Source organism: Felis catus, chromosome B3, assembly GCF_018350175.1.
Source record: "Felis catus isolate Fca126 chromosome B3, F.catus_Fca126_mat1.0, whole genome shotgun sequence".
NCBI lineage: Eukaryota > Metazoa > Chordata > Mammalia > Carnivora > Felidae > Felis > Felis catus.
Window position 1 is genome coordinate 18,719,758 of NC_058373.1, and position 13,696 is coordinate 18,733,453.

Here is a 13,696-nt window from a genome sequence, read left to right on the forward strand (position 1 = left end):
AGCAATGAGGTGTCCCTACCAGCCAGGGTGGCATCAGTGTATCAACCTAAGTCTGGTGAGGAGCCTGAGAAAATAGAGTGAAGCAACAAACAAAAACATGCGGTGCCTGGGTGTCTCGGTTAAGCAGCTGACTTTGGCTCAGGTCATGATCTCAGGTTCGTGAGTTTGAGCCCCATGTCAGGCTCGTTGCTTGTTGGCGCAGAGCCCACTTCAGATACTCTGTCTCTCTCTCTGCCCCTCCCCTGCTCACATTCTCTCTCAAAAATAATATAAACATTAAAAACAAACAAAAAAACCCAAACAAAACCATGAAGGTAGCCTCATGGACCTGTGTAAGTGTAACTGAAGAGCTAATATGTGTGTCATTGGACTCCCAGATGGGAAAGGAAAAAAAAGAGAGGGGCTGGAAAAGTTTTCAAATAAATAATGACTGAAAATTTTCTTCATTCAGTTAGACATAAGCCTATAGATTTAAGAAGCTGAGGAAACACAATATAGGATAAATCCAAAGAAATTCATATCAACATGTGTCATAATCAAACTTTTAAAAACTGAAGACAAAACTTACAGTGTCAAGAGACACCTGACATCTATCAATAGGGGACAGACAATTCAAATAAGGACAGATTTCTCATCAGAGACCATAAAAACTGGAAGGAAACAACAACATTTTTCAAATGCTGAAAGAAACTAACTATAATTATATAGTTATTTATTCTATAATTCTATACCCAGCAAAAATATCCTTTAGGAATGAAGGGAAAATCAGAACCTCCTTAGCTAAAGGAAGCAAGAAATTATCAGCACCTACCCCCAAAAAAGTGTCTAAAGAGAATATTCAAGACAGAAAGGCATGATAAAAGAAGGAAACTTAGAATACCAGGAAGGAAGAGAACACAACAGAATGAGTAACAATATGGGTGAATATAACAGATCCCTTCAGCTTTTCTTTTTTTTAAACTAATTTTTTAAAAGTTTATTGATTTTGAGAAAGAGAGAGAAAGCGTGAGCAGGGGAGGGACAGAGAGAGAGGGAGGGAGAGAGACCTCAGGCATGTACATGAACATTATGTGCATCATGTGCATTTATTATTTTACATTATTATTTATTTTATTTATTTGATAGAGACAGAGACAGCATGAGCGGAGAAGGGGAAGAGAGAGAGAGGGAGAGAGAATCCCAAGCAGGTTCTGCACTGCCAGCCCAGAGCCCTATGCAGGGTTGGAAGTCAGGAAACTGTGAGATCATGACCTGAGCTGAAACCAAGAGTTAGATGCTTAATCGACTGAGCCACCCAGGCACACCTATATCACGTTATTATTATCCCAAACTGCCAGTGCAGAGCCCAATGCAGGGCTTGATCTCATGAACCAAACCGTGAGATGATCATGACCTAAGCCAAAACTAAGAGTCAGATGCTTAATCGACTGAGCCACCCGAGCCCCTCATTTTCACAACTTTTTAAGAAACTTATACCTACATAAAAGCATACAAACCATAAGTGTACAGTTTGATGATCTATCACAAACTCAACACACTCATGTAAGCCCTATCCAGGTCAAGATGCAGAAAGTCACTGGCACCTTAAAACCCACTCTGACCCAATCCAGGCGCAGGATCTCTCTTCTCCCCAAAGGTAACCAGCATCCTGACTTTTTCTTTTTTTAAGTTTATTTATTTATTTTGAGAGAGACAGAGAGAGCATGAATGAGGGAGGGGCAGAGAGAGAGGGAAAGAGAGAATCTCAAGCAGGCTCTGCATTGCCAGCACAGAACCCAATGCAGGGCTTGAACTCACAAAACCGCAATATCATGATCTGAGCTGAAACCAAGAATTGGATGCTTAACCAACAGAGCCACCCAGGCACCCTCTGACTTTTTCCATCATAGATTAGTTTTGTCTGTTTTTGAACTTTATGAAAAGATGGAAATGTAAATTATATATTCATTTTCCATTAGCTTCTTTTGAAAAACAGATAGGAAGATGAATCTACATTGTTGTAAATACCAGTTCACTTCCATTGCTATATTGTATCCCATAATATAAATACAATAAAACCTTGGATTGCCAGTAACTTGTTCTGCAAGTGTTCCACAAGACTACCAAACACATTTAATAAATTTTAACTTGATAAAATGAGCAATGTCTTGCAATATGAATAGTATGGATGCTGAATATCACTTGATCACGGTTGTGCCAATGGTTCTTCTCTCTTTCTCTTGGTCTCTCTCTGCGAGAATGTGGGTGATGGTCTCCTATGTTCAGATGCTTGGTCTCAGGCCAAGGTGTTTGGCAGAAATCAGTGATTTTTTTCAGAACATTGGAAGGTGCCCACAACTAATACTAGTGTATTTTTTGTCACTGCGAAGCACCCCTATAGACAGTCCTTTGCTTTTCCATCCAAAAGTGAGCTTAAGAATACTTTGCTTCATTCTAGGTCAGGCTGCCTGCAGATATAGACCCTTTCCTCTACCACCTTATTACCAGTTATGTTAAATACAGTATATGACAAGAGTTTATTGATACTGTACTGTAGTCAACATCCGTGCAAGCATATACAATGGCCCCCAGGCAGAACAAGGTTGAGGGGCATCTGGGTGGCTCAGTCAGTTAAGTGTCCAACTTTGGCTTGGGTCATGGTCTCATGGTTGGTGGGTTTGAGCCCTGCATTGGTTTCTGTGTTGACAGCTCAGAGCCTGGAGCCTGCCTCTGATTCTGTGTCTCCCTCTCTCTCCAACCTTCCCTTGCTCACACTCTGTCTCTCAAAAATAAATAAACACTGAAAAAAAATTTTTTAAAAAGGTTGAAAAGAAAGGCAGTGAGAATAAGGAGATGATTACAGTGGAAGTTAAGAAGTCATCAAGAAGTACGAATGAGGTATGCGACTGGCCAAAATTGCAAGATTTTATAAGAAGTCTACATCTGCATCTTGTTTGCAGAGGAGGAGGAGAAAAGGGGGGAGGAATCCCTCACTTCAAATGAGATTAGGGAGATATGTAAAATGTGGGAGACAGTGCAAAGTTTTGTAGAAAAGCACCACCGAATAAGGCTGTAGCAGTGCGAGGGATGAATCTGTTTAGCGACAAAGTCACATTTCTGCGAAATCCTCAAAAGACTGCAAAAGCAACTGTCATTGGATAGATTCCTTGTTAAAGTTGCATGTAAAGGAAAGATTCCACTGAGCCAATAGCAGTGATTCCATTAGTGACAGTAAAAGTCATAATAACCCTCCTCTCTCTTGTCTCCCTCACACCAGCTGTGAAGGTCTTCAAAAGTGCAGATTAATTTGTTTTTCTTTATATTTTCTATTTTCTTTAATATTTTCTATTATATTACTGTATTGTAATGATTTGTATATGAATATTTTTGGGTTGTAGAATGAAACATCTGAGTTTCCATTATTTTTTATGAGGAAATTCGCTTTGATATACAAGTGCTTTGGATTACAAGCATGTTTACAGAACAAATTGTGCTCATAAACCAAGGTTTTACTGTCTACCACAATTTACTTACCCATTCTACTCTTAATGGGTATTTGGAAATGACTTGTTTAGGCTATCACGAACACTGCTGATAAGAACATGCATATGCATTCTTTTGAGGTTCATGTATGTGCTTTTTAGATACGCACCTAGTAGTAAAGCTGCTGGATTGTAATATGCACATACATCCAATTTTAGGAAATGACAAACATTTTCAAAGTGGCTGTAATGATACTCCTGCGGCAGTGTGTAAGTTCTTATTGTTCCACGTGATCGCTGCTTGGTACTGACAGCCTTCCTAATGATTAATGAAATTGAGCGCCTTTTCATATATTTACTTAACTGTTACGGTATTCTGTAAAGCATCTGGTTAAGTGCCTTGTTGATTTTTTTTTTAATTGGGCTGTCAGATTTTATTTGTAGGAGTTCTTTATATGTGTTGGATATGAGTCTTGTCAGTTTTAAGTATTGCAGATATTTTCTCCTGCTCTATGGCTTTCCCTTTCACTCCCTTCATGGTGTTGATTGAGAAATAGAATTTCTTTATTATTATTTACTCTGATTTGTTAATGTTTTCCTTTATGTGTAATGCTTTATTTTTTTAAGTTTTATTTCTATTGAGACAGAAAGAGAGAAAGAGAGCGTGCAAGCAGGGGATGTGTGGAGAGAGGGAAAAAGATCCCAAGCAGGCTCCACAGTGTCAGCAGAGAGGCCGACTAGGGGCTTGAACTCATGAACCGTGAGATCGTGACCTGAGCCAAAGTCAGATGCTTAACTGACTGAGCCACCCAGGTGCACCCCATATTGCATTTTAAGAATCCTTTGCTTATCTTAAGGTCATGAAGATGAATGTCCTATGTTTTCCTCTGGAAGCTTTTTCACATGTAGATGTACAAAAACACCTGGAATTTATTTTGTATATGGTGTTAGGTAAGGATCAAGTTTAATTTTTATCCTTAAGATAGCCAACTGTGCATATATGCATGAGTTTGTTCCAGGTCTTTATACAATTTTATTGTTCTGTCTATCCTCATACCAATCTCACACTGCTTTACTATCTTTTTTGGTAGTATGTCCTGGTACTTAGTAAAATGAGTTCTCTTGCTTTATTTTAAAGATTGTCTTAGCCAGTCTTGTTTCTTGATATTTCTGTATAAATTTAAACACACACACACACACACACACACACACACTGTGTGGGATGTTTTGCATTTCATTTGTAATATGAGTTTTTATTTACTTTTTTCAAGCCTCACAATTTTTATTTCTTGAAATATTACATTAGGCAGGATGAAAAATACAATGTTGAATATATTCAGCATGATGGGCATCATTAATGGACATCCCTGTCTCAGTGCTCATCCCTTTGGGGAAAGCTTTCAGTATTTGGCCATTATAGCATCATATGATGCTGGCTTGATGCTTTTTGAAGGTGCTATTAAATCAGGTTAAGGAAGTTCCTTCTTACTTTTCTGTGAAGTTTTTTTTTCAAATAAATAGTTGCTGAATTTTATCTAAAGCTTTTGAAGATATGGCTTTTTCCTTTACTCTTTTAAAATGGTAACATTGATTTTCAAATAATAAATCAACCACAACTTCCTGAAATAAACCCAACTTGTCTGTCATGCATTCTCTTCTTTACATATTGTTGAATTCAGTTTGTGTTGAGGAATTTTGTACTTATGTTCACAAATGATTTAGCTAATAGTTGTTGGGTTTTGCCTCCTAATATTCTTTTCAGATTTTAGTATTGAGATTATGCAGGCCTTATGAGACAAGTATGGATGTGTTCCTTTGGTCTCTACAGAAGTTTGTATAATACATGTGTTAATTACTCCTTAAATATTGGAAGAATCCGCTGGATGAACCATCTGGGCCTAAAGATTTTGTGTGTGTAGGGGGTAGAGGAGTGGATTTCAAAATTTTGGATTGAATTTTGTTTCATTTAGATGGCTATTTAAATATCTACTTCTTTTTGTGCCCATGTTAACAAGTTGCATTTTTCTAGGAACTTACACATTTTGTTCACGCCTTCAAATTTACTGACATAAAGTTGCTCGTATTCTCTTATCTGTTGAATGTCTACTTGCTCTACAGTCACAGTGAAAATGTGGTCAAGAAAGTTCCTTTCGGATCAGTCCCCTTTCTTAGCATTTCAACATTGCCTTGCACCACAGGCCCCAGATGCATGACCCAGGTTAGACCCCAGCCCACACTGGTCTGTCCTCACTGTCTACAGCCAAGCAGGTCACCCCCGTCAGGCCTATTTCCTCTTGTCTGGAGTCTGATACGCCAAAGGCAGCAGCCTTAATGTCCTAACTTGGTTCTACCCTTCTGCCTGTTCCCTCTGATTTCCGGCAGGGCATTTCTAGAGGCAAATCTTTTTTTTTCCACTTGTTGGTGAGAGCAATAATGATGTCTCAGAAGCCAAGCAATGTGTGTGCTGAATCTACTCCTCCGGATTCTGTCTTTGCTTTATTGTAAGTCTTCACCATTATGATAACATTGGTGGCACAGTGGACTGTGTTTTTACAAAGTCATCTGGCATAGTGTGAGCCCTTGGTTCTGGTAGGAAGAGAGGTGACCTTTAAAATGACCACAAAAGCCATAGAGGATGTTACAACAATGTATATCTACCTTTCCAGAGGTAATTCAGTGCTTCCGGTTGTATCAGAGAGAGCTGAAGTTGGCCTATCAAGTTTACCTTTCACATTTAAATAAGAAAAAAAAAAAAGAACTGGAGGCTAGAGCAGCCAATAAACATGTTTTTACCTTAAGTGAGAAGATAATTTGGTACAGAGACAAGGCCAAAATAAATCAAGGAAAAAAACAGTCTGTTAACTGGAAACATAAAACATAGTGTCTCAATGGGATTTTTCTTCCACCAATAATAATAATATAATATATTAATAATAATTTAACACCTGTGTCCTAAAGGGAGTGGAGGCATTCTAAATTTATAATAAAACATTGTACATATGATGCCTATGTCGTACTCATAAAAGCAAATAACAGGCAGAGAAAACTTGACATAGGTTTTTCTGTTGTTCTAATGACTCTTCAGGAAGAGATCTTGATGGGGAAAGAATTAGCAAGGGTTTTGAGTTTTGTCTTTGTTTATCCTGAAGATTTTAAAAACATCTTTTTATTAAAGAATAAAAACCGGGGACCCCTTGCTGGGCCGTGCCTTTCCACTTTCCACTCAGCAGCAGCAGCCCGCATCAGGGGGGCCTATATGGATGTCTTGCCAGCCCTCACAGCCCTAACTCCCGCTTGGTTTTATAATAGGGGCCCCAAGCCAATGGGACAAAAGTGCAAAATGTGGCCCCCAAAGTATGAGAGATTGGTGTGTGTGTGTGTGGAGGGGTATTTGTGTGTTCCATTCAAGCTCTTCCTCTGCAAGGCTCAGCCTCTCCTCAGCCAGCTGAACCCTAAGTCTCAGGTCTGCCCTGCACTCTGGGCTCAGATGTGCCCCCTGAGGGGGCCGTCAGCAGGCTACTGACCCACCAGCCTGTATTGGTATCTGTATCTGTATTGGTATTTGTATCTGTATTCCCTGAGTGGTCTGCAGCCCCAAGAGCTGCCATTGACTCTAACACTTGTCCTTGGACATTTCTCAGGGGGTATTTTGCAGCCTTTTGTTTTGTTCTGTCTTACTGTTGAGCAGTCTGATTGGGTTGCATAGCAGAGATGAAAGAGTGTGGCATCCTCTTTCTGTTTCTAAGATTTCACTTGGGTCAACAGCTTGCACGCATGTCATGCCCCAAAGGCTCAGGTTTTCCGGGAAATAATGGCTAGATGAGCAGCCTGCCCTGGGTCTGACTCTCCGGGACAGGCCCCCAGAGGGATCCTACTGCTGTCTGGGCAGCTCTGCCAGCCTGAAGGAGGGGCTCAGGGCAGGGGCGGGGGCAGGAAAGCTTTCTTCTCAGGAAGCGAGTGAGAGGCCAGCAAAAGACAACAAGGAATTGGGGCCCAGGCTGCCTCCACTGGCCAGGGGACCTGGGGGTAGAGAATTTGGGGGAATTTGAGAACCATCCCTGGGTAGCTGTTACCAAATATAATGGAAACAACCTTCTGGATATTTGCACTTCTGGGTATCTCCAGACACATTTAAAATAAATTTTTTAAGATTGTGCCTTTTGTTCAGGCCCATTCAGTGCCAAGTGTAGCCAGGTTTCTGTCTCCCAAACAGAGTTGGCATCATAGTGAAAACAGGGTCAGGTAACAGTCACATTGCAGTTGGCAGTTATACGCTTTCCTTCTGTTGTTATCTCATTTGAGCCTTACTCCAACTCCATGAGGTAGGCCAGGCAAATATTACTATTCCCACTGGACACCAAGGCTTGGAAGGTTTAAAAAAACCACCCACATCAGAAAGTGGCCAGTGAGCCCTGGAAGCCTGGTCACCTCCTTTGGTCCTTCTGCCACTGTTGCATTGCGTCCTCTACATCACTTTGGGAGGCAATGAGCTGTTCTCTGTGGCTGAACACACCTGAAAAAGTGGGTTCCCCTAGAACCTCTCAAGTAATCCTGAGAGTGAGCAAGGTGGCAAGGTGCAAAGTCCTACTGGCATGACGTGAGCGCATGGAAAACCACCAGTCTCACATATATGAATGAACACAACTGAACTGAAATGGGCCTCTGGAGAAATCCTTGAAATCTTTGACCAGTCTGAGTCCTAACTGCAGTAAAATCCATAGGGATGCTATATTTAACATTTTAACACAAATTAACAACATTTTGTTAAATACATCTCAGGGGGAGAGGAAGGTAGTAGTTGAAAAGAGGAAAGGGCAGAATCTGGGGTCCCTGTGGCTCCTGTAGGCCACAGCTGTGGAGGGGGAAGCAACTCTGGCTTCCAGCAGCCCTTAGAGGACACTGTGACCTGGTAGCTGCATGGACTTCAACCTAACGGCCATGTTGACCGTTGAGAATGAGATGCCTGTTGGCCCCGAGGCCATTCTTCAAACAGTCTCTCTCTTTGCCTTTGGTGGCTTCTTCCTCCTCCTCCTCCTCTTCCTCGTCCTCTTCATACCCATCCTCATCATCACTCCGCACATCGTGGGTGTCCTAGAGAAAGAAAGGAATGGGATGTGAGTGACAACCTTCCAGAAAGAGCTTGAGTGATTAAGAAAACCCAAATCCCAAACCCAGAAAGAAAATGCAAATTTCAAAAACCAAACATTCACCAAGGTAGAACATATCATGGGTCACACAATAAATCTCAACAAACTTAAAGAATTGAAATTATGCAAAGTATACTTCAGGTTATAATGGAATTAATCTAGAAATCAATACAAAAAATAGGAAAATCTCAAACCAGTTGGAAATTAAACAACACACACTTGACAATGGATCAAAGAGTAAGTCACAATGGATATTAGAAAATATTTTTATTAAAATGAAACTACAGCATATCAAAATTTGTCAAAGGTAGCTAAATAGTGCTTATAAGGAAATTTATAGCATTAAATGTTTATATTAAAAAGAAGACAAGTCTCAAATAATTTGAGCTTCCACCTTAAGAAATTAGAAAAAAGAAGTGCAAAATAAGCCCAAAGCAAGCAAAAGGGAGGAAATAATAAAGAAATCAATGAAACCAAAAACAGAAAAAACAATAGAGAAAAAGCAGTAAACCAAAAGCTGGTTCTTTGAAAAGATCCATAAAATTGATAAATCACTAGCAAAGGAAAAGAGAGAGAAGGCACAACTTGTCAGAAAATAAAAAGAGGATTCAACTATGGATACTAAAAATATTATAAAAATAACAGAATACAATGAGCAATATTATGCATATATATTGACAACTTGGATGAAATGCACTAATTTCTCAAAAACTACAAACTACCAAAATTCACCCAATATGGCATAGGTAACCTAAAAAAGTCATATAACTATAGAATAAATTAAATTAGTTATAGATCTTCTGGAAACGAATATCATCAGGCCCAGAAGTTTTCACTGGCAAATTCTATGAAACATATAAAGAAGAAATAACACCAAAGTTCCACAATATCTTCCATTAAAAAGAAGAAGGAATACTTCCCAATTTATTTTGAGGCTAGAACTACCCACATACCAAGGCCAGAAAAAAGACAGCATAAGAAAAAACAACTACAGACCAATATCTCTAATGAATACACACATAAAAAACCTCAACACAATAGTCCAAATCAAAACCAGCAATGTATAAAAATAATAATACATCACAATGAAGTGGGGTTAGTCCCAGTAATGCAAGGCTGTTTCAATATTTAGAAATCAATGAATGTAATTCAACCTATTAATAATCCAAAGAAGGAAAAAATATATAATTATATATAATTATATAACATATAATTATATATAATTATATCCAAAGAAGGAAAAAATATATAATTATATATTCTTGATGAAGAAAAATCATATGACAAAATTCTACATCCACTCATGATCAAAAAAAAAATTCAGCAAAGAAGAAATAGAAGCTAACATCATACTTAATGATGAATGACCGAACGCTTTCCTACTAAGATTAGGAACAAAGCAAGAATATCTACTTCCACCACTCCTATACAACATTGTATTGGCAGTCCTAGTCAATGTAATAAGGTAAGAAAAAGAAACAGAAGTCAAACAGATTGGAAAGAAAGAAGTAAAAGCGTCACTATTTGAAGATGACATGATTATCTATGTAGAAAATCCCAGAGAATCTACCGAAAGCTCCTAAAATTCATAAGTGAGTTTAGCACAAAGTTGCAGGATGCAAGGTTAACACACAAAATCGCACACACACACACACACACACACACACACACACACACACACACAATCTTGATTTCTATATGTTTTTTAATGTTTATTTTATTGCTTGAGAGAGAGAGAGAGAGAGAGAGAGCATGAGCAGGGGAGAGGCAGAGAGGGAGGGAGACCCAGAATCCGAAGCAGGCTCCAGGCTCTATGCTGTCAGTACAGAGCCTGACGTGGGGCTCAAACTCACAACTGTGAGATCATGACCTGAGCCGAAGTCGGAAGCTTAACTGAGCCACCAAGGTGCCCTACATTTCTAAACAATAATGTAGTAGCCTGAAAAATGTCCTCAAAGATATTAAGTACTAATCCCTAAAAACTTGTGACTGTTACCCGATATGGTAAAGTTTTTGCAGATATGATTAAGTTAAGAATCTTGAGAAGACTGTCCTGGATAATCTAGGAATGCCCTAAGGCCATCCGAAGTGTATAAGAGAGGCAAAGGGAGATTCAACACAGAGAATAGGCAATGTTAAGATGGAGTTAGAGACTGGAGTAATGTGGTTGCAAGAAAGGAATACTGGCAGCCACCAGAAGTTGGAAAAGACAAAGAACAGATTCTCCTACAGCCTCTGGAGGGAACACAGCCCTGCCACACCTTGATTTCAGCTCAAAACTGATTATAGACTTCTGGCCTCCAGAACTGTGAAAGAATAAATTTGCTGTTTTAAGCCATCAAGTTTGCTGTTTTAAGCCATCAACTTTTGTTACAGCAGCCACAGGAAACTAACATGACTAGCAATGTCTGACTAAAAACTGAAATTTAAATATCTGTAACATTACAAAAGTTTCCAAAAAATAAAATGCTTAGGTATAAATCTAACAAAACACATATAGGATCTGTATGTAAAATCTATAAAACTCTGATGAAAGAAATCAAAGATCTAAATAATTGGAGAGATATACTATGTTCATGGATTGGAAGATTAAACATAGTAAAAATGTTAATTACCCCCAAGTTTATCTACAGATTCCACACAATACCAATTAAAATCTCAGCAAGATTTCTTGTACATATAGACAAGCTGATTCTAAAATTTATATGGAAAAGCAAAGAAACTAGAAGAGCTAAAGCAATTCTGATAAAATTGGAGGACTCAAACTTCCCAAATTTGAAACTTACTATAAAGTTATAGTAATCAAAGCTGGGTGGTATTAGCAAAGGGATAAGCACATAGATCAGTGGAACAGAATAGAGAATCTAAAAATAGGCACACATAAATATGGCCAATTGAGTTTTGACAAAGGTACAAAAGGAATTCAATGGAGAAAGAATAGTGTTTTCAACAGTGTTGGAACAATTAGAAATCCATAGGCAAAAAACTAAACTTTAACCTAAGTGTCATATCTTACACAAAAGCCAACCCAAAATGGATCATAGATCTAAATGTAGAATATAAGACTATAAAACTTTTAGAAGAAACCCGTGACCTTACGTTGGGTGAGGGGTTCCAAGATGTGGAACAACAACAACAACAAAAAACTCCATTGGAAAAAACCAATAATCTGGACTTCATGAAAATGAAGTCCACTATAAAAAACACTATTTAGAGAATAAAAAGACAAGGTGCAAACTAGGAAATAATATTTGCCAACCTCATAGCTGACTTGTATGCATAATAAAGAACTCTCAAAACTCAACAATAAGAAAAAAGCAAACCAACTGAAAAGTGGGCAAAATATGCAAAGAGAAGCATTTCCTTAAAGAGGATACAGGATGTCAAAAAGCATTTGAAAGGATGTTCAACATCATTAACTGTTAGCAAAATGCAAATTAAAACCAGGATGAGATACAACTATAAACCCATTAGAATACCTAAAATTAAAATTACTGACAATACCAAGTGCTGACAAGGACGCAGAGTGACTGGAAGGAACTCTTACACATTGCTGATGGAAATACAAAATGGTACAGGCACTTTGGAAAATAGTTTGACAGTTACTTATAAAGCTAAACATACATTTACTATATATGGCAGCAATCCTATTTCCGAGTATCCACCCTGGAGAAATGAACATTATGTTCACATAAAAACAAATGTTTATAACATCTCTATTCATAACTGCGAAAATTGGAGGCAACTCAAATGTTCTTCAATCAGTAAATGGATAAATGGTGGTGCATCTGTACAATGCAATACTACTTACCAATGAAAAAAAACCAAGTGTTGACATTTACAAGTAATTGGGGGAATCTCAGAGGCATTATGCTAAGTGAAAATAAATTAGTTTTAAAAGGATACCTACCATATGATATACTAATGTTATTAACATTCTCTTCTTTTTAAAAAAATGATACATTTTTCTTAAAGTTTATTTATTTTGAGAGAGAGAGAGCAAGGGAAGGGTGGGGGGGAGAGAGAGAGAGAGAGAGAGAGAGAGAGAGAGAGAGAGAGAGAGAATCCTAAGCAGGCTCCGCACTGACAGTGCGAGTGCACACTGACACTGACACCGGGCTCGGAATCACAAACAGCGAGATCACATTTACATGCTCTTCTTGAAAAGACCACCTATCTGGATGGAGAAGGGATGCCAGAGGCACCATTATGGTGATGGCTACACAAATTTATACCTGTGTATAGATTCATCAAACTTTATACAGATGGGAAAAAGTCAATTTTCCCGATGGTGTTTAAAAATTAATCATATTTCTTTTCAGATAGCAAATACTATGGTTTTCCCAATATGCATTTGCTAAGTAAAGTATTACTCATGTAGGCCTTTTGGTTGTCAAGATGCTCTTATTGTCGGGAATTAGGATGGGTTCTATTTTCTTTATGCAGGGACTCTTTCAAGGGCAGTTCTTCATGAAGGGGTATAGGCTCCCCCACCTCTCTCAGGTATTCTCAGAGAAATTCTGGGAGGAAGACTCTCAGAAGAATGACATTGCTACAGATCAGGCTTCATTCCAAAACAGAAAAGATGGTATGGATTATTAGAACAATACTGAGAACTCAGGTTCTGGGCAAGGCCAGTGTTGGCCATGACCCCGCACCCCTCTAAACCAGTTCACAAACATCTCTATTAAACTTAGACTAGAAAAGAAAACAAACAAACAAACAAACAAACAAACATGGGAGCATCTGGGTGGCTCGGTTGGTTGAGCATCCAACTTCAGCTCAGGTCGTGATCTCCTGGCTCATGAGTTCGAACCCTTCATCAGGCTCTCTGCTGTCAGCACAGAGCCTACTTCAGATCCTCTATCCCCCTATTTCTCTGCCCCTTCCATGCCCCCCGCCCCCCCACCAAAGCAAATAGAAATTTAAAAAAAGAAAAAAAACATGAAAGATGAAGGCTGGTTCCTGACACCCCATTTTTTGAGATGCCATCTATAGCCATATGAGTCACTTTCTCCTTTTGTGACCTCCAGACTAAACCTGACCACCTCTGGGTATATGTACCCAATACCTCCTCTGTGTACAATC

The 13,696-nt window shown here is 38.8% G+C and overlaps 1 protein-coding gene across 2 annotated transcripts in view; it reads right to left on the reverse strand.

The window, feature by feature from the left end:
- Nucleotides 1-6,227: 6,227 nt before the first annotated feature.
- Nucleotides 6,228-13,696, reverse strand: part of CERS3 (ceramide synthase 3) — a 116,752-nt gene continuing 109,283 nt past the window's right edge. For both annotated transcript variants that reach the window (XM_045058884.1, XM_003986866.6), the window contains exon 12: nucleotides 6,228-8,552. In XM_045058884.1, coding sequence (XP_044914819.1) covers nucleotides 8,391-8,552 — 162 coding nt within the window. In that variant the 3' untranslated portion in view covers nucleotides 6,228-8,390. The remainder of the gene's footprint in view (nucleotides 8,553-13,696) is intronic.